The sequence below is a fragment of the Lepidochelys kempii genome, chromosome 16 (genome assembly GCF_965140265.1).
Source record: "Lepidochelys kempii isolate rLepKem1 chromosome 16, rLepKem1.hap2, whole genome shotgun sequence".
NCBI classification, from domain to species: Eukaryota; Metazoa; Chordata; order Testudines; family Cheloniidae; genus Lepidochelys; species Lepidochelys kempii.
In genome coordinates, this window is record NC_133271.1 from 19604922 (window position 1) to 19625746 (window position 20825).

Below are 20825 nucleotides of genomic sequence, written 5' to 3' on the forward strand. Positions count from 1 at the left end.
CGCCTCCCCTGGACTGGAAGCTCGGGAAAGGAAAGAGTGCTCGGCCATGGAGATCATTTCTAGGTGTTTAATGAGCAGTGGGGTCCCATTCCCTCGTGGGGTTTTGTGGAAGGGTTTAGACGGGCAGAAAAAGCCAATCCAGCAAAATTCTTTAGCGTTGACAGTGATGAGAACCACACACGCACACCATTCTATCGATTGTTACATTCACTTCATGGTAGGGTAACACCTGCCTTTGTATGTTACTTCTTCCTACCTGATGGATCGGATAAGTATCTCATTAAAAGCCAGATAATCCTGATCCGGATCTGTTTCCTACTTTATTATTGTTTCCTCTTTCTGCGCTACCGCTCTCTATATATTGCCCATTGCTCGATTTACGAGTCTATTACTGGTGTGGCGTCATTTCCAACTTCTCAGTCTTTAGTGCTATCTTGTTTTAAAAAAAAACCATCAAAAGCAAATAAACATTTCGCTAGACAGAGCCCGGCAACGGAGCAAGAAATTTTAAATTAAAAAAAAATGAAAATCGGTGTAAAGGAAAGAGGGTTTGACAAATGTACAGATAAATCACTAAAACTTTATCCTTGCCATTTAAAGAGGAGGGGGAGGAATTCTTACTACTCCTGTCTGGTCTTCAGTATTTAGAGCACATTTAACTCATTCGTCCGTGGGTTTTTGTTTTTAAACATGCAGAAAAACTTTCTCAGCGTGAGGGGAACTAATGATTCAGCTAATTGTGGAAGAAGCAAAAGTTAAAAAAAAAAAAAAAAACCACAACCCCACACACATCAACCCAGACCTACCCCCTATCGGTAATAACCCCATTAAGAGCTTCATCAGCGGTGTAATGAAAGCAAACAGGGTGGAAATTGCCTGTAAACAGTTGGATCTGGGCTGTAATTAATTCAGTGTCTCTTTTAATCAAACTGAAAGGAGATCAGGTTCCTTAGTCAGTGTGTGACATCACCCCAAAAGCACCCCAGCCAATGAGAAGGGCGGATGCTCAGACACGTGGCCCTGGCACCTTAAAAAAAGAAGAAGACGACGAAGAAGAAACCCAAACTTAAGTGACACAAGTTGGTTTTTTTAAAGGGGAACGTGTCACCCGCGGAGCCCGCGGGTCGAGCCTGCCGCTGCCTCTGTCCACGGTGCTGAAACCGAGCCGCGCTCCGCCCGCCCCGTCCGCCGCCAGGAGGGCGGCCCGCCCGCCCCGACGCCATGGGTGCCGCCGCTCCCAGGCGCCCGCCCAGGCGCTCTCGGAGGTGCTGAAATCTCCATCCCGCCTCGCGTCGTGGGACCAGCCTGGCTATTGAGCGCCAAAGCAGGATCCGGCCGAGGTGCTGGCAGGGCACCCTTCCCCCCTTCCCCCCCCCTCCCCCACCCCCACACATTGATTTTTGAATCATTAACTAGTTACGGCGCCGAAAACCCCGTTGGGTCGATTTTCCCCCCCCCCTCCTCCTCCTCCTCCTCCTCCTCCTCCCTGCGGGCGCCGGAGTTCAGCGCTGATAGATGTAGTGGGGAGGGGGGTGGGGGGTGGAGTTAGGATTAAATCGAGGGGGGGTCCCCCCCAAGCAAACTTTGACTTTTTAATCCTTTTTCTCTTCCTGTCTGTCTGTCTCTGTCTGTCTGTCTGTCTCTCCCCCTGGCCGCAGCTGGCTGGGATGCTGAAGCAGGAGAGCTGAGCCTTGGATCTAATGCACCGCGCCCCACGGGAATTGTTGGTCAACGGGCTCCCTGGACCCCACGCTGAACTCTGCCTTGCCCCAGCCCCACCCTCCCCCACCAGGTCCGGACTGCCGGCCAATGTCCGCCTGAAAGGTGCCGGGTGCGAGCGATCGGCTGGGGCTGGGGGACGAGCCTGGCCATGGAAGGCTCCAACGGATTTGGGATCGACTCCATCCTGTCCCACAGAGCGGGGAGCCCGGCCGCGCCCCAAGGAGACCCGCTGATGGGGGAGTGCAGGTCCCCCCTGGAACTAAGCCCCGGCTCCGAAGTCAGCAGCGGGTGCCCGTCTCCCCACTCGCCAGGGAAGGAATGCCTGGAGGCGGCGGCTCCCAGGCAAGGGGTGGCCGTGGGCTTGGAATCTCACCTCCAGCCGGGGCAGAGCTCGGCGCCTTCCCAGTCCAGAACAGTGACCTCGTCTTTCCTAATCAGGGACATCCTCGCCGATTGCAAGCCCCTGGCAGCCTGCGCGCCTTACTCTAGCACCAATGGACAGAGCGGCCCGGAGCCGGCGGGGCGAATCCCGGCCAAACCCGGGGAGGACTTTAGAGAGAAAATGGACAAAAGTAGCAGCAACGCCTCGTCGGACTCGGAGTACAAAGGTAAGAGCCGAGGGGAGGCGAGAGCCCGAGCTACTGACCAGCTGCCCCCAGCCAGCGATTGGATTGCTTTCAAAACATCCCTCCAGCCTTTCTTTTCACTCCTCGCTCTGCTGTGAAGGCATTTTAAAGAGCTTGACATTTCCTGCACTCCCCCTTCCCATCCAAGAAAGCGCTGGTCCTCTGTCTCTGGGAAGAGAATTGGGGATGGTGGGGTGATTTTGGGTCCCTGTTATTTCTTGGGGGTGGGGGTGAATCTTGATTTGCTATTGAGCCCATAGGTTGTGTCTGGGAGGAAGCTGATTCTTTACACCTCCCGTCGACAGTCCAGCAATCAGGAATAAATAATGAAAACTTCACAAAGCTTGAGTTTAAAACAATCAGGTCGAACTTTAAATAGTGGGGTCAGGAGGGGGATGGGGGGATTTATAGCATCGGATTGAGGAATATAAAGATCACTTGGGGAGAAAAAATACAAATGAATACGCTCCTTCGATTAAACCCGCAGAATTTCCTTGCCCCTGTAAAGATCTGAATAATTATGAATCACAAGAGTGGTATGTGCCCCAGAACTCAATTAATATATTTTATTTTAGCAATTTCATTCTGCATTTTCGGGAGGTAATTGGCTAATCCATCACGCATAGAGAATTAACCTTTAGACTCTTGGAATTTTGCTTCCGAGCTATTTCCAGATTAGAAGAGCCCAAAAAGAAATGGTTGCCCAGCAAGTTAGATTTGTCCGTCGCTTTTAGACACGGGGGAAAGCTGTGCGAGTTTTTAAAAATAAGGTATTGTTTAAGTAACGTCAGGTGATCAGAATTAATTTCACTCCAGTCCGTTCGAGAAGGATCAGCTCTATTACCAAGCTATACAAATGTGGGTAAGCTCCATCATGAAAGGAGGAAGAGGTTCTTCTCATCCTAGTTCGTGAAAAACCCTGGCAGGAGACTGGGATTTTAACTTCACGTTTTTGAGAGGGACATTCTATAACCCCGGTGGGTTGTTGGGTTTTTTCCCGTCTGTGTCTGATTGTGGTGTATCCTTGCAAGTGTATTCGGTCTCTCGCACTTTCTTTTAAAACTTTTAACATGGAAACATTACAGATCGCTAGTTCTAACCTCTGCACAAAGTCCACAAGGGATACAATCATTTTAAAGGGGCCGTTTGAAGTCTGCGCCGCTCGGATGCAATAATGCATCAGGCAGAATTAAGGTTTCTGCTGCAAACATTCCTAATTTCTGCATATTGTATTTATGGGTGACTGAAAGAAAGATTGAGGAATGTGGTAAAATAGGCCTGAATTTCCTTGGAAGAAGAGAACTTTGATCTTCTCTGCTTGGCTGCTTATTTATTTGTATCTTTCTTAATAATGTTTTACCTACTGGCCTCACGATTTTAATTATAATTAATTCCCATCCTCTATTTTACAGCAGATAAAAAACCCCAACAGCAACAACTAAATATTAAATTCATTCATGGGGAAGTAAGGGAAACGTGCCTCTTTAAAAATATAGTTTAGGTAGCAAACTATTTGCCAAGCAGATTTTGGAAACTTTCTGAATATGCCCGAATGAAGCTGCATTTTATATTCTCATTCCTCTCACAATAAGCAGAAGTGAAATGTATCTGGCTGGGGAGGAATAGAAATTGACTCCGGTCTTTTGAAGGAAGGTGATCAAATGGAAGTCAACATTACGAGCTTTTTTGTTTCTTTATTTTTAAATCCTGTCTCTCTTTTCAAAACTGCCAAGCTGGGAAAGAAACTAGGTAGAAAAAGAAATGCACGCTTGTATCTCCCCTCAAGCAAAAAATATAAACTATATATGTCGATCTGATCCTCAACAGGAAATTTTTCAAACCAGTTTTTACCATGAAAGATTTCTTGTCAAAGCCATGCACAGCCAGGCTGCCCGCAAGTGGGAGCTGACAAATTCCATTTCATAGTAATCGATTAAATAATATATAATAATGAATAATAATAATAAAATTAATAAAAGGCAACTAGCAGTAACCAGCCCTTCCCCAGTGCAAGGCGGAGTCCGCAGTCAAAGACAGCTTTCCCCTTCCCTATCAGGAGAAACTCGTAGCTTGTGTGTTTCCATTCGAATAAAATACAGCGGAACGGAAAACCATTTCATGCATCGAATGGTAACAAGCAACTAGTTGTTTAATTGTTTAAAAATATAAGGCCCAGACCCAAAGATAGGGCCCCTTCCTCCGTGTTGAAGCCACTCGTTCCCATTGATGTAAATAACCCTGAGCGCCCGATTGCTTTACGGACAGAGTCTCCCGAGTTCAATGGGAGGGTTGTTTAAAACGTGCTGGCACACAAGGATTTCGGGATTGAGCCCAGATGAAAAATAAACGCTTCCCATGAGTTTCTATGCAGCCAAAACATTAACTTTTTTTAAGTGGGGGGGGGACCCTGATATGTACAAGAAAAACTCCCTTAATAATTGAGCGAGCTTTTCAAAGCAATAGCTTTTAAGGGAGGTGTTTTATTTTATTTTATTTCCGCACCTCATCTAAATACTGGGCTAAACATATTTTCCAGCTGTGTTGACTAGTCGTAGAGCAAATCAGAGAAACTCTTTTGTGTTCAGTTGGACTGAAATCCAAAGGGAAGTTCAGTGGCTAAACAGGGATTCTGGGAATCCGGGAGAACAATCCATTCCAAACTCAGTCATTTCTCTCTCTCTCTTTCCCAATTAACTTTTTTGAGAAGTCCAAACTTTAATAATGTTTAAGTGTTTGGCTCAAATCATGTTTCTCAAATTCCAATGGCCGTCTAAGGAAATGCAGCTACATCTGCAATAACTTTAATGGCCAATCAAATAATCCCCAAAGTTTCTCCCCGATCGCTTCACCCTGAGACCTGAAATAAACATCGTGAAGATTCCGTTGAAAGGGTGTTTCCCAAACTATCCTCTTTGCAGAAGTCACAGGCTACTGGTTCCACCGGCCCCTATTTGATTTTATTTTATTTTTGGAGGGGGAGAAGATGGGGGTGGGTGGGTGTTTGTTTCGCCATTAAATGAAACAGAATCTCATGTTTAAGAGCTATTCAGCGGGTTTGTCTCTATCTGGTCTGCTAGATTCTGGATTTCTGGTTGAAGGGTTTCGTTCCCTGGTGGCTCAATTAACCGGATTATTGTCTTCCTACAGAGAGAAATCAACTCGCATTCAACTACAGCCCTGTCACTTCTAAAACCTTTCACAATGAAATTTACCATAAACCCCTGTAAAAACCTAATGCAGCCAATTTATATAAACTGAAGCTTTTTGTTACATAATCTCTTTCAGGAGGGGGAAAAACAGAGCTTTTCTTGCTTAGATTTTCCAATCTCGTACAGATGTTTTCGGGTGTAAATCATTCTTTCTAGCCATCAGCGTCTGTGTAATATATTGATCTGCTTGTGTGTATATTATAGACACACAGAGACTTTCCTGCGTTAATGAACCATCAATAAAACCTCTCATTAGGCATTTTAAAAGTTAAATCATGGCAAAAGCCTGGCCTCACAGCACCACTTCTCAAATGTTTCCTTCTACCCGTTTAAGGGTTCCATTTGTCTTATGCCTGTGCGCCGTATGCCCTACTCAGAGATATACGCATTTCTTTACAGCATATTAACAATCATTTGTCAGTGAAAAGTGGCTCTTTTTAAGCATTACATGAATTAAAAAGTAGGCCATGCTAACAAGCCCCCCACTAACACCAAATCCGCAGCTCCACAACTTTATGGTCAGCAAATCCAGATCCTCCCCCCCACACACACACACACTTGATTTTTCCTGTACAAACATCAACCGATCCATCATTGCAAAAGCATTGGTCGGGTTGACTGGGGTAAACCTAGAGGAGATGGGGAAACTCCCTTGTCAGGCATGACACCGGAGGAGGAAATGTAAAGGGACTCAATCAAAGAGCTCGCAGAATTATATATATTTTTTAAATGAGGATTTCTACTAAAAGACAAAATACGGGTCAATCCTGGGTGTATCCTATACATACTCTGGATATATTAGCCTTTTCCCCAGGAATTCATTCGCTCTCTCTCTCTCTCTCTTTGAACTGCATCTCTGGTATTCAAACGAAACATGGACCATTGGCTACTATTCTGATATCCGGTCATGCCCAGCATTTGCTCTTATTTTTCCAACTTCTTCTGCATTACCCTCCTTCCGAGCGGCATGACATTTGAATCCCATCACCAACCTCACAGAGCCAAAAGGCAGCCGTGATCAGAGAACACCAGGGCCTAGGAGAGAAGGCAAAAAACTCAGGGCAAACTCGCCCGCTTGCATTTGCAAAACAATAGCCGGGCAGGGTGTGTGCGTGTGATACTTATTTCTTTCTCTGCCTGAGCCTCTCTGTTCCTGCTGTTGCAAGGAAGCGACCCAGAGCCGCTTTGCATCACCTCTCTTTCTGCCCTGACACGATGTGCATTCTTTCTCCCCCTCTAGTGAAAGAAGAAGGGGACCGAGAAATCTCCAGCTCCAGGGACAGCCCCCCGGTGAGGCTGAAAAAGCCGCGCAAAGCCCGCACCGCCTTCACCGATCACCAGCTCGCCCAGCTGGAGCGGAGCTTTGAGAGGCAGAAATACCTGAGTGTGCAGGACAGGATGGAGCTGGCGGCCTCCCTCAACCTCACTGACACCCAAGTGAAAACGTGGTACCAGAACAGAAGGTAAAAACAGCACAGCGCAAATCTCCCTGATTCCCACCCCCCACCCCGGACCCAGGGGAGTTCCGGGGGCAGCCTCTGGGCCCACAGCATCTTCCGCAGAGATGCACTAAACAGGCTTTCCCCAAGACACCAACTAGGAAGTGGCTTTGAAGCGAGTCCCTGAAAGCCGCCAGGTTTCCCAGCGCGTCCGAAGGGCGGGGGTTTGAAGGGCGGGGGCCCAGGTAGCTGGGGTGCCAGGTCCCGGGCTGGAGCGGGCTGAGCGGGGACCAGAGGCTGCGGCGCGGTTTTATCTGGCAAAAGTAAAAAGACTGGGTCTGAATGCAGGCTGCAAAGGCCAGGCCCGAGGGGATGGGCGGCTGAAAGCGGCCCGCTGCTTGCCGCGGAGTGGCAATGCTCAGCGGGGATTTGCGAACCATAGCCACCACAGGAAGACAGACAGCCCCTTATCTCTAAAACCAAACCTCCCCGAGCGGGAGCCCAGGAAATCCGCCCCTGTACCAACCAGCAGCCCGGCTGGGCGCCAAGGAAAGCGGGCGCGGGGGGGGGGGCGGGTGGCATGGACCAGGATCGGGCCCGACCCCGCCGCAGAAGGCGGCAGTTTGGCCACCCCAAGCTCGGACGCCGCTCCTAGAACGGGCTCTTCATAAAATCACAATGAAAAACGCAAGCCCTGGAAGACCTGCCTCCAAACCCCAGCAGAGTGGATACCTGGGTGGGGGTGCAATGGGTGAAAGCAGAACCCGCCCCCATACAAAGGCTGGGGAACAAGGGATGAAGATGAGCCACCCAGCCATGGGCACACGGGGCTGGAAAGGCAGAGAGCAGCCCCTGGCTCCTTCCACACCGGGCCTTGCCGCGGTCTAGCGAAGCAACACGTGTCTTCCTCGTCTCCTTTTAATAGTCACTGGCTTAAAAAACAAAACACCAGCAGCAATGCCCCCCCCCCCTCCGTGCTATCCGTGTGGGTCTCCTATTCCCAGCCCCCCCCCCATCCAGGTAACAGGAAGCCCCCACCCCACCCCAACAACCGTTCAGGAAAAAGGAAGAAATGTCCTTTTCGATAAACACAACAGCATAACACATCGGCCCATTAATAATAAATCCCGGGCATCCATAATTAACGCCAGTTACAGTAATTACACAATTATGATGATGATGAATAATTTAAGGATGGAAATGGGCCTAGCGCGTCAGCGACAGGCTCGGCTGATCCCCGGCCGCCTGCCCCGACGTGCATCCCGGGGCTCTGACCCCTGCTCCGGCCATTGTCTGGAGAACGATTGTCATCGCAACAAAAGGAGCAGCAAACACGTCTGGCTTCCAGCACGACCCGCTGCCCAGTAAAGTTCACCCTGTTTCTGGGCGCGGGGGCAGCTCTGGTCTGACATTCGGAGGACGCAAAATAAAATCGCCCAGCTAGGAGGCTGCTCCTTGGGGTAGTTTATTCTCTCTCTTTCCCACCCCCAGAGAGAAAGCGATGTGGGTATTTCTCAGGTCGGGTCTGATCAATGCTTTAATATTGCCATTTAGAAAGCGATCACAACATTTCGCTTTTTTGCGGGGGGGGAAGGAACGGGAACAAATCTGGTGAGAGTTTAGTTTCCCCGTTTAGGGTTATTTATTTGGTTTCAACTAAACTCCTAAGGCCGCGATAAAAAATTCCAGGTGCTATTTCTCTCCCCAGATTTCCAAAAGGCCTTGTACGAATTCAGTCTTCCTTCTAGCTTCATCTGAAACCTGAACTTTTTAAACACCGGTTTAAATTTGGTTTAAGTGATTTTCTGGGGCTTGTGTGAACGTTTTAAGAACCCAGCGCACTGATTAGAAACCAACAAGAATCCAAATGTCTGAGAGGGCCGAACTCTTCAGGAGAGCGTGTGATTCTGTCTTAGCATGTGATCATCATATATGATCACATCAGACAGATAGAAAGATAATCACCTGCCTGAGCTGGCAAATTAGAGATGGATGTTTCCAATCACTGTAGATCAGCGTATGTGCAGTTACATGTTACCATGTGCTGTGATCACATATTATTATTAATTATTCTTACACACACAATATAGCAGAGAGTATGTCTGATGCCATTTGCCTGAGCTGAAAAAATATATTCAGGCAACTGGTATCAGACATACTATCTGATACGTTATATACTTGTGAGTGACTAATAAATAATAATACCTCTCTCATGATCACAACACGCAATAAAATATACACATTTTGCCCGGGGGGCATAGCTGGCATTGCACTGCTAACATACTATGCTATACGTGGGCTTGTACAAATAGTGGACAATTAATACTCTTGTCAATTTCCCCTCCCCCCCACACACACTTCACGTTAATATTCGCAAAGTTAACATCCAGAGAGTCCACCCGCGTTCCTGGCCGTCGGGGTAATAAATCGCTGCGGGAAGAGGATTTGGGTTCTGGAAACAAGCGTCAGCTCAATAAAAAGAACAGGAGGACTTGCGGCACCTTAGGGAGGAACACATTTATTTGAGCATCAGCTTTGGGGGGCTACAGCCCCCTTCATCGGCTGCATAGAATGGAACATGCAGATCAATGATTGTGTTGCCCTGCGGTTCAGCACAGGCGTGTGAGTGGGTGTGAAAGATTCCACAGCTTTCACCCGAGCTATATCAGGTGTGGGCGCTGCAAATCTCTCCCACCTGTGACTGCAGGAGGGGCTGCAGGGGTCTCCAGGGGCTTGGCTGCTCCTGAGAGAGCCGGGGCTGGAGCGTTGCAAACTCTGGAAGGGTGCTCAGGTTTCTTGCCCATGGAAGGCCGGCGGTTTGGCCACGTCCGCTCAGTCGGAGGAGTGGGGGTGCACCCCCGGGGCTGCTTTTCTGTCGCATGCTGGCTCTCTCCTGACCCGCGTATCTTGGCTTCCCTCCCCAGGACCAAGTGGAAGAGGCAGACAGCAGTGGGACTGGAGCTACTGGCAGAAGCTGGGAATTATTCAGCCCTCCAGCGAATGTTCCCATCTCCCTATTTCTACCCGCAGAGCTTGGTCTCCAACCTGGACCCCGGAGCGGCCCTCTATCTGTACCGGGGTCCCAGCGCCCCTCCCCCGGCTTTGCAGAGACCTTTGGTACCCCGGATCCTCATTCACGGACTGCAGGGGGGTAGCGAGCCGCCCCCACCTTTGCCCCCCCTGGCAGGCGTCCTCCCGCGAGCGGCTCAACCGCGGTGAAGCGCCGAGTTCGCAGCAAAGCCCGCTGCCAAGGAAGCCAAGAGGCCCCCTCTGCTCCCTTGCGTAGACCGCCCTGACCATCAGAAACTGTACCCCGAGCCTGGGGGGGGGAGAGAGGCGGGCCGGATCCTTGGCACTTCAACCCCCGCCTAGCCACCTCACAAAACCATCGTTCACCCTAACGGAGCAAGAGGAAGCTGGAAAGGAAAAAACACATCAAAGGAACATCTCGCGCGCTCTTTCGATGCGGTTGGTGATCCGCGCTGCCTAACCTGGAAGGGGGTGAGCGATCGCCTGCCTAGCAATGGAGAAAGGGAACCTAACAAACGACAACTCAAACTTCCTGGAAAGCATCTGTTCAACTCTGGGGTGGGCGGGAGACACGGAGGAGCTAGGAGGAAACACACAAATAGACAAATCTTTTGTGATCGCCCAGACACAGACGATTCCGAAAGACCTTTCAATACTGAAAAATATCCTCCTTAAAAACATTGAGGGGATATAATTCCCCCCTCCCGCGCACACGCACAACACAGATTTTTTCCGGCTTCACCCCCCCCCCCCCACCCTTCTCTTTTTGCCCATTGAGGCCTTTCTGCCCCTTCCCCCGCTTTCTAGCACTAAACTTTGCCACACACACAAAGGAGACTTGTTTCAGAGTAGCAGCCCTGTTAGTCTGCATCCCCAAAAAGAAAAGGAGGACTTGTGGCACCTTAGAGACTAACCAATTTATTTGAGCATAAGCTTTCCTGAGCTACAGCTCACTTGGTGGGATGCATGCCGTGGAAAATACAGTGGGGAGATTTATATACACAGAGAACATGAAACAATGGGTGTTCATAAATTGGTTAGTCTCTCAAGTGCCACAAGTTCTCCTTTTCTTTTTTAAAGGAGACTTGGGGACAGATAATACCCAAAGATCAAATAAGGAATCTCCACAAGCTGCAGAATTCAGAAGCGTTCCCCTTTCAGACGGAGTTAGTTTGAAGAGAGGAACCGAATTAATCTGCTAAATAAGCCTTTTTTTTTAAAAAAAAAAAGCCGTATTACGTTTTAAAGGATCAATAACAAGAGGAGGTTTAGGATTCTGGGCGTAGGAGACACACCGTTAAACACATCTCAGGTTTTGTTTCCATTCAACGAATTCACTGCGTTCCAATTATGTACCGGCTTGAAGCTCTATTTCACCAGCAGGACCAGCCCCTGGCTAACTTCAGGCTGGAGTTTCCAGTTCCTTGCAGTTCCAAACACACTTCCTCGAAAGAAAGAAAGAAAGAAAGACAGACAGACAGACAGACAGACAGACTTCCCTCATGCTAAACACGCGCCCGACTTCAGTGGTTTTTGCCTGAGCAAGGACTGGAGGATGAGGCAAAGGTAATTGCCAATAAACTAGCTCACCTGAGCATGGCTTCTCATTTTTGTTGGTTTGTTTGTTCCCAAGTATTAGCCATTCTCCTTTCTGCCATCCCCAGGCCGCGCTTTGCGATAGGGCATCCGTTCCTGGCCTTCGTAAGTAACAATTCTACTTGTGCAGAAATGGGGGTAGGTAGGCGGATGGCCCGCGTGTGCTGACATGAAACATACAACATCTGGACCCTCGTTAGATTCATAATGAACAGCTCGGAGCTCGCCCCATGGCACCGACCCATTGGGTCGCAGTATTACCTAGAGTAAGAGGAGCCCTTTCATGCTAACCCGAGAGTATGTAACTAAGAAAAAATTGTAAATACTTGTGTGCAAAATGTATATGAATTATTTATTTGTGAACCCCGAGGACGTATTTGTGTAAGTGATTCTTGTAAGTCTGTATTCCCGGGTTCTCCTGTCTGGACTTTGCAAGGAAAAGAAGCGAAGGAGAATGCGGCTTTAAAGAGATCAGAAAAGAAAAACAAAACAAAACTCTGGCTCGCCCTCTCTCTCTTTTTTTTTAAATGTGGAAATAAACTTCTTTACAAACAAGCAGATCCAGTCATTCGCGGCCTTTTTATGGTGTTTACTCTGGCTGATCAAAGAAGCCGAAGGGAAGGGGGTGGGGGAAGTTTCCACGATTCTCACCCACGGGCAAACGTATTTTGGCCACTCAAAGAGGGGGCCTGATTCTGCTGGGTTGTAACTCCACCCGCTCAAGAGAAGTCAATGCTGATTTACACACGTGTCTCAGAGAAAGGAGACTCATCCCTGACTGCCAGGGAGTCACTCCTGATTTCTACCCCTGGGAGAGGGGAATCAGGCCCTCTGATTCCAGAGCCACTCCCGATTTAGACTCCAGCAGGATCAGCCCCAGAGGAAACCCAAGCAGCGCCACAGTGCTGGCATGTGGGGAGCAGAGCCGGCAGCCCCCGCGATCCCTGGCAGCCCCCTTGTCCCGGCCCCTCGCACCTTGCGGGGTGGTGGGTGGAGGAGCCTTGGCGCAGGGCTAGCCGCGGTCCTGGTGAATTATTAACGCTAATCTTAAGTGTGTAATTGCCTAAGTGCTTTAAATGATCGCTTTGGAAAATGGATTGTTTCCACCCTTTAAAAGTGTCGCTCATCTGGCTGCAGCCAGCTAGCCCAGCAGCTGGTCACCGGGACAGGCTGAGAGCGGCTACCCGTCCCGGGGACCCGACAGATGGGCTGCGAGGCTTAGCCCTGGGCCGCCCCCCCGGCCAACCTGTGGGCCAGGCTCCTTGCACAACTCCCGTCTGAGCGCACGCTGCCCTTCCCGTGCGGGGGGGGGACGGGGACGGGACCCTAGAGTGCAGCAGGTCCTAGCTCCCCGGCCATCCCCTCCCCCAACCCAGCTCTGCAAACTTCTCAGCACAGAGCCCAGGCCAAGTCTAGCGCCCATCACCTGTCACACCCCCCCCCCACCACTAACCACCCCAATGACCCCCGGCTGCAGCGTGGTGGGCCCCACGCCTTCCCCCGGCCGCTAGCACCGCGCCCCGGGGGGCGCCGTGATGGGACCCTACCTCGGGCAGGGCGAACTGCTGCTGATCAAAAACAACTAGCCCCTGACCAGCCCCTGCAGCAGGAGTGATTACTACAGCGAGGGACGCTGGGAAAGGGGGGGGACCAGGCTGGGCCAGGGATCTCCATGTAAATGGCAACGATGGAGAGATCTCGGGGAGGATGGGGTGGTGGAAAAAGCCTTCGAAGAAATAACACCCAGAATCTCCCAGGCCTAAGGAACGCCAGATCCAGAGCTGACCCTGTTTCTATTTATTTTGTTTTGTATTCTTCCTGACAGTATGTCAGCATTGTTATAATTTTGCAAAATGCACAGCAACTAATTAAGTCAAGCAGCCCCCTTGCCTTTGTGGAGGGTGCTGTTTCTTTGCATCTGAATGGTGGGGTTTGGTAAATCCCCGGCTCTGGATGGGAGGGATTGTCCCCAGCTCAGGGTTAATGAAGTGGGAAAGGAGTCTCTCAGAGCAGCATGCAAACAAAACCCCCCATGCAACAAACCCAGTCCAAAATCCTACATGGATTGACTTAAACCCAGGGGATAAGTGCTTTAAATTAATCTCATTGAATAAGAATGAGGCCAAACAACACTCTTTAAAATCATATTAAAAATCTATCAAAGGACAACTTGCACTGGGTGCGCTTTTCATTTTGTGAGAGTGAAGGCAGAGAAAATACAGCAACCTTTCTTACATTTACCCAGTAGGAATGTAAATCAAAGACATTCTCCAATATTTAATTGTCCTTGTACCTCTTAGCAGATTGCATCTCTTACATTAATGAAGGACAAGCTTCCCTACAAGTTTAGAATGGCAATATTTAAATTTGTTTTGCTAATTCACACCTGGAAGAAGCTGGAAACCTCCATGGTAAAGTGGATTTTAACCAGCCTATTAAAATATTAACTAGCATAGTGTTTGTGCTAAAATTACTGCAGTAGGAGAAACCAAGGCTACAGTCCAAAAGAAATATCAAGCTTAGGGAATAGGAACTGACCAAACTAGAGTCCTTCTGGTAAAGAAAGTGGAGAGGTGTTGAACGTTAGAGCTGTTTCCTTAAGGGAGCTTTAATAGTCACAGTAAAAGAAACAGTTAATTTTTTAAAATCACAATTTAGTGAAAACACCACACTGAGTATATGCCCTTTATAATAATGAAGTATATTTCCCATGTAAATAGCACCTTCTGTAAGAGGATCCCAACGTGCTTTGAAACCATTAAAACATTTAACCTCACACTACCCTTCTGAGGTAGGGTATTATCGTCATTTTACAAATGGAGAAACTGAGGCATTGGGCGGGGGAAGAGACTGCCCAAAGAAATCATAGAGCAAGTTTGTGTCAGAGGTGGACATAGAATTCAGCTGCATCAAGTCTTAGTTCTGTGTTTTAGCCACAAGACTATCTTTCCCCAATATACTGAAAATTGCAATGCAATGGTCCTCAGGACAGGGCCTGCTTTATTACTAGCTGTTTGTACATCATCTTGCCAAGTGCAGCTGCAATCCTGGGCTCTACTCTAAAGCAAAGAATAAAATCCCTGGAGAATTCTTAGTGGAATTAAACCTGGTGCAATGGCTTTAAAACAAAACAAAAAAACTTTTGAAATCAAATGCTGGATGAGATGCATCAGTCATGTGAAAGAAACCAGCTACAAGACTACAACTGTTCTAGTCCAAGGATTATTTTTCCCCCAAGGGCCAAGATTTTCCTTGACAAACATTTCATTAATCTTTTGCTTTCTGTTCAGAGTTTGGGTTCTGAAACATCAACAAATTAGTACAATTGTCAGGCCCACTATAAATGCAATCTAGGTTTCCAAGCACAGAAAGGATCTTTTGTCCAACTTTGTGGTCCATCTTCATTCTTTGCTCTTTCGGTTTTAAGGGAGCTGGCTGCAGGAGGAATGGATGACAAGGGGGCTAACCCCAGCTCCCATTTCGAACATGGTAAATCTGAAGCAACTCCATGAAAGTCAGTAAGATTACTCTGCATCCCAACCAGTCTATGTGAGATCAGAGTCTGGCCTACTGTTTATACTGTATAAGCAGTGATTCACTTAAGGACATATACATGCCTGTGGATCGCTAGTCTGTTCCTTTCTCAATGCAGGGACGGTCAATGATCCTTTCTAACCGTTGACTTCAGGTGTAAACAGGTGCAACCATTGTGCCAAATGCTGGAACAAGGTCACAGCCTGAGTGATCAGGCAGCAGAGTGGGGTTCTCTGCAGAGGCTGAAGGAATACCCCCCTTCCCTCCATTCCAGACCACAGATCAGCAGAATCATCACGCTGCAGTAGCTCTCCATCAAAGGTATTTACAAAGCACCTATTACCCTAGCATCTAAGCACTGAACAAATTATGCTGAAGCACGAGTCCTGAACAAATGGTGTTTCTCTCTCTGCTCCCCTGGGTTACAGAGGAATGAGAATTTGGATGGGCAGGGAAGTTTTGCTGTTTTGTTTTTGATTACAGGCATTGGCCCAGGGAAAAGGTTTTATAGCAAAGGTGTCTTCAACTTAGATCTGAACATGCTCAGCCTGATCTTCTGGAAAGGAAGCCCCAAGTGGAGCCCTACCACCAACAGCACCTCCCCCTGCCAGCATCTGAGAGGTGAAATCTGGGGCATTTCAAATATCTGCGCAGCGTAGCTGTCTTGGAGGGTCTCAGAGGCAGTCTCTGCTGGAACCAGGCCCCAGCCCAAAGGTACATTAGGAGCAGAATCTTGAATTCTCTTCTGAAGCGAATGGGGAGTCAGTGGAGATCAAAAGCACCCACGGGATGATGCACCAACTTCAGCTTTCTTGGGATGGTTCCACTTAGCCTCTGGGAGAGCATGAATTGCTAGTCTGCCCCAATTGTGCAGCACAATTGTACCAGTCCCACCCAGGCAGGGCCCTTTCTGACCTTGAAAAGAGTAGGATCTGGCCCCTTACTTGGCCCTATGCCAGACACAGACAAAGATATGGTCACTGCCCCATGGATCTTACATCTTTGGACTCATGTTTATTTAGATTGTAAGCAAGAAAGTGCAGGAGCGTTTTTTGGAATGAGAATTCCAGGCTCCATCCACACACCAGGAATAGAATTCCTTGATTGTAAGGGTATATATGAATGGAAATCTGAAGTGCAGCATATCAGAAGAGGTGGGATTAACTGAAAATTAAAAACAAAAGGCGTTATCACTTTTAAAACCAAACTCTGCTGTGAAATCAAACAAAAAGTCAATGGGACAATAAAGGCGCCCTTTAAAATTTAAAGATACAGACAAATATACAGTAGAATTATGCTGAGGTTTTCACACAACCGAGATAGAATCTCTATACCAAGAGCAACACTCAATATTTATATTGTATGATTTATATTAAATGTGGTTTAAATTTAGCTAAAGCTGCTACATCTTCCTTCCTGTATTATCTGGGCAGTAAAGTGATAAACTAGATCAGAATACAGATTCTGGGACAGACAATGCAATCAGTTCGGCTGCACAGGTGTAACTGAGAGCAGAATTTAGCTACAGATAAACCCACCCATAAATCCAGGTTTGCAGAAGGGACCTCAACATCATGATCAGATCTTGGACTTTTCTTTAACTATACATCTATTTCCTTTACCATTTTTCCTGATGATCTCCCCCACCTTCCTTCCCAGAATCACTCAGCATTAATCCGCAGCTCTCAACTAAAAGATGGTGCGGCTCACAGAGAAAAGTATACAGGTAAAAAAGCTTAATGGCTCACTGTTTCATCAAGCCCATTACATGCCCCAATAACACAGAGAGCGAAGAGATTTCCTAATGTCTGACTAACATGTGTTGTCTGGTCTTTAGTATTATAAATTCACCAATAGTCTCTATTAATTCTCATATGACAATCAGCTTGGAGAAGGTCATACTTTTCCCACCCTTCATGCACAGGATCAATTCTCCCCAAGCTTACACTTTCTGCATCACATGATGAGTCATTTTCAGCCTCAGGTTGTTTTATAAACCTGATTTCCCATTCCCTTCCACTCCCACAAATATCAGGAGGGTGGTTTCTTTATTTAATTTTAATCTAATAAATGCTGATTGCCCTCCTACTCTCTGCCCTTCAGTTTTTCCACATCCTTCTTTCTCAAAAACTACTGCTGTCAAACCAGGAAGTCGCTGTTCAGTGATCGCCCGGGAGAAGGGAAGAATTGTTCTTGACAAAATACACACTTTTGGACTGATTGCTCTCCTTCTGCAACACGAGACCCAACTCACTGTTACTCCGCATCGTGTGTCATCACTTATCTCAGTGCCAAGTGGATACCATGCTGATTCGGGCAAATTTTAACCCCACTTTGCACTGCTGTGAATTCAGTTTCATATACGTTCTTATCCCACCCTCCTTGCTGTTCTATCTGAGCCCCTTACGGTCGTGCATTAGGCGACATGACTAACATCTGTCATGTGTAGTTTGTTCTCTCTCTCTCATCCTCTCCCCAGGGGAGAATGGTGTGTGCAGTGGAGCGCACTGTTTTGGTAGGGTTTGTGTTTTGGTTCGCGTTTATTTTGTTTTTTAGCATGTGTGTTTGCTCTGTCCTTTTCTTAGAGAAGGCAGACTGACGCCATGAGCCTTGCACTCAGAGCGGAAGGTGGTGAAGTTTGTGAAGGTCCGTAGTTCCAGTGGGAAACTCATTCTGCAATCTCAGACCAGGCCTTGAGAAAGCACCATCTCCTGCACAGAATGACGACCCAACAGAATCCTGGCCCGACTGACATCACGGGGAGTTTTGCTATTGCCTTCAAAGGGCCTAGGATTTCGTTCCAAGTGCAAGGCAATCATGAATGGGCCCAATCACAGCCTCTCTCAGATCACACCACAAAGAACTCCCAGGAGTCCCCTCCCTCCTGGGTTCAGATGAGGAATAAAATAAATAAAGGAAGGAAGAAATTCCAGCTGTTGGGTCTTTCCACTTCAAAGGCAAACAGGGGAACACAAGGAGACAAATCAATTAGCCTACAATATACTCCTGAAAAGGAGAAGAAAATAAATAAATAAGCTTGACCGATGCCAGGAACAGCTAAAGTCAATGTGCTTTTCAGAATAAGCAACAAGGCGCGCTTCAAAATGATGGTATCATTAAGTGTTAGAAATGCTCCTCTCAGACTTTTCTGTGCTGAGAAGCAAGACATTACATGTGGCTAAATCCTGAAGGATTCAGGGACAAATCTTACCTATAAATTTTGCCTGAGACAGGAGTAGGGAATAGAGCATTTGGTCCTTTGTCTATTTACATACAATCTTGTTCCTAAGTGATTGGGAGTTTTGCCATTCACTTCAATGCCATTGAGATCTGGCCCAAATGCCACAGTTTGTTCAGGTCAGACTAAGGCTTGCATACTAGCTAACCTTAGAATAAGCAACTAAGGTAGTAATGCCCACTGCAATACTTCAGCTTTCTCTATTAAAAAAAATTAAACAATTGGTTCCTATAGACCTTTTAAACATCATAATCACCCCAATGAACTCCGCTCCTATCTTAACCCATTTGATGGTCACTTTATATTTTGGTGGTTGCACATTTCCCCCTACACTTCATGTGACTGCTCCAAATTTTCTTTACAAAAACAATGGTCATGGCTTAACACTGCAAAACTTAGAAACTTTGTGCATCTTCATGAAGCTGCGTTTATTTGCAACGGAGCAATCTTGACTGAGAACAGGACATGTTTGATTTCAGCCCCATTCAGGTCTTCTGGAGGCTCAGCTCTCTGAGGGTTTAGCCTTTTAAAAATTCTGTTAAATTCTGGTGCACCTCAGTTTGCGTTGCATGTCCCTTTGCCTTCTGCCCCATGCATTCTCCAGAACTAGTTTCTGCAGCAAAGGGCTGGAAACTCCCAGTTCAGGTCAGCATTTTCTGGTTGCCAGGTTTTCCATGTTTTTTCTTTCTCTTGACCTTGGATACACCAGAGTCCATCCCACTAGAGTATTCAGATCGCAAGATTTCAGCCAGGCAGCGTTTGCCTTGGGTTTTCCTGCGAAGGTCAGGCCTGAAAAGAAGAGAGCAAAGAGAAGGAGTTTACATTTCTTTCCTTTTGAAATCCAGTTTGGTGGGTTACTTATTCTACAGCTGTGCAAGTGACATTTGTGCATTAGCAGCTTCCTCTCCTTGATGCCTGTTTTTAAATTCTGTCTCATGCAGAATTAGATATTGTTGTGACAGGTTTTTCATAAAAGTGGCAAAATATCATGCCATTTTTAAAAGGGAGCCTTTGTTCTGAACAAATGCTCTGGCGGGGGGAGGGTGGGAGGGTGTGTGTGTGCTGACGGCTGATGAAGTGTGTGACACAGCAGTTTTCAAATAAAAAAAACCCCCAGCCTTAAGACACTGAGCAATGAAAATATTTTATAACAGAACTAAACCCTGTGCTAAAAAAACAAATACCCCAACCCAAGACAATTATTTCTGCCAGTAGCCTGCAAACAACACATACAACTTGTCGACTTTTGTGGCAGATACGGCAATTGCCTGCAATAGCCTGGAAAAACCTTCTTGAACTAAGTTTAAGTATCTTTGGAGTCCACTGTATGAGATACAAAGGTTCTGTATTATTGTGGGCCTGGCTGACCAAAGGACTGTACTGAACAATGCAGCAGACAAGAATGGTCTTTTGGGGTAATACGTATGAAGTGGGTTTCCTGAGAAATATCTAGGGGGACGTGAATACAAATTCCTGGCCTCCTCCCCAGGTATGCAAAACCCCAGCCTTTTGAAGCTATGCCCTGAGGAAGGGACCATATGGATTATCTATTCCTGGAATAGGAAGATCAAGTTGTATAAGGGAAAAGTATGCATGAGTCTGCTTGTTCTGAGCTATCGCTGTTATGAACTTGTAAACACAAGGGTTTGAAGGATTGACTCCTATCAGAGCACCCGCAGGAGTTGGCAGGCAGGGTGATCTCGAGTAAGTTTATTAGCATGTGACTAGGCTCTTTTATTCTTTTAGTACTTTTTCTCTTTGATTCTTCCACCTTAAGAATACATGTGCTTGCTGTGTGGTAACTTATACATGAGGGCAATTCTGGCCTCTGAAGAGAGCCACCGACGCTGGCCTGTTTAGGCTCTCTGGCTTGTGGGCAAATAACACAGTGTAGGTACGGAATTGTGCAGCCTGGAAAAACCCCAGTCAGGAAGAAGAGAGATGCAGGTCTCCCCCAAGAGAGGTGATGGCTGATGAGCCAGACCTCTGAGGGGGAAGACAGGTACAGTTGCCTGGAATTGTGACAGCTTCCGCACCGGAGTCTGTTGCAAAGACAACTGTATTCTGACTGGCTGCTACATTCCAAAATGGATCTTCTAGTGGTTCTATAGGAGAGGTGGGCAAACTACGGCCTGCGGGACCAGCCTGCCCGGCCCCTGAGCTCCTGGTCCAGGAGGCTAGCCCCCAGCCCCTTCCCCCACAGCCACGCCAATGCGCAGGCAGCGGGGCTGCGAACTCCTGCCACTCTGAGAGGCATGGTGAGGGGACGGCACACGCGCGGCGGTGAAAACAGTTGGGTAGGTAGGGGATCCTGGGGGGCAGGCAGGGAGCAGTGGGTGGTTAGGGGCGGGGGTCTCCGGGGGGCAGGCAGAGGACAGGGGGCGGTTGGATGGGGTGGAGATTCTGGAGTGGTCACGGGTTGGGGAACGGG

At 47.7% G+C, this 20825-nt stretch overlaps 3 protein-coding genes across 3 annotated transcripts in view; 2 read left to right on the forward strand and 1 right to left on the reverse strand.

Annotated features, from left to right (window-relative positions):
* GFI1B (growth factor independent 1B transcriptional repressor) overlaps positions 1-20825 on the forward strand; it is a 528565-nt gene that overhangs the window by 208129 nt on the left and 299611 nt on the right. The window lies entirely within an intron of this gene.
* On the forward strand, positions 1040-12177 carry BARHL1 (BarH like homeobox 1). The gene is made up of 4 exons (XM_073314257.1): positions 1040-1340; positions 1659-2330; positions 6798-7020; positions 9921-12177. Exons 2-4 carry the CDS (start codon positions 1871-1873, stop codon positions 10213-10215), a joined length of 978 nt encoding a protein of 325 aa, XP_073170358.1. The 5' UTR covers positions 1040-1340; positions 1659-1870; the 3' UTR covers positions 10216-12177.
* Positions 13816-20825, reverse strand: part of DDX31 (DEAD-box helicase 31) — a 75476-nt gene continuing 68466 nt past the window's right edge. The window contains exon 20 of the mRNA XM_073313841.1: positions 13816-19183. Coding sequence (XP_073169942.1) covers positions 19036-19183 — 148 coding nt within the window. The 3' untranslated portion in view covers positions 13816-19035. The remainder of the gene's footprint in view (positions 19184-20825) is intronic.

Coding starts and splice junctions, on each gene's coding strand:
- BARHL1 (XM_073314257.1), top strand. CDS start 1,871: ATGGAAGGCTCCAACGGATTTGGGATCGACTCCATCCTGTCCCACAGA. Junction 2,331..6,797: donor GTCGGACTCGGAGTACAAAG/GTAAGAGCCGAG, acceptor CTCCCCCTCTAG/TGAAAGAAGAAGGGGACCGA. Junction 7,021..9,920: donor ACGTGGTACCAGAACAGAAG/GTAAAAACAGCA, acceptor TTCCCTCCCCAG/GACCAAGTGGAAGAGGCAGA.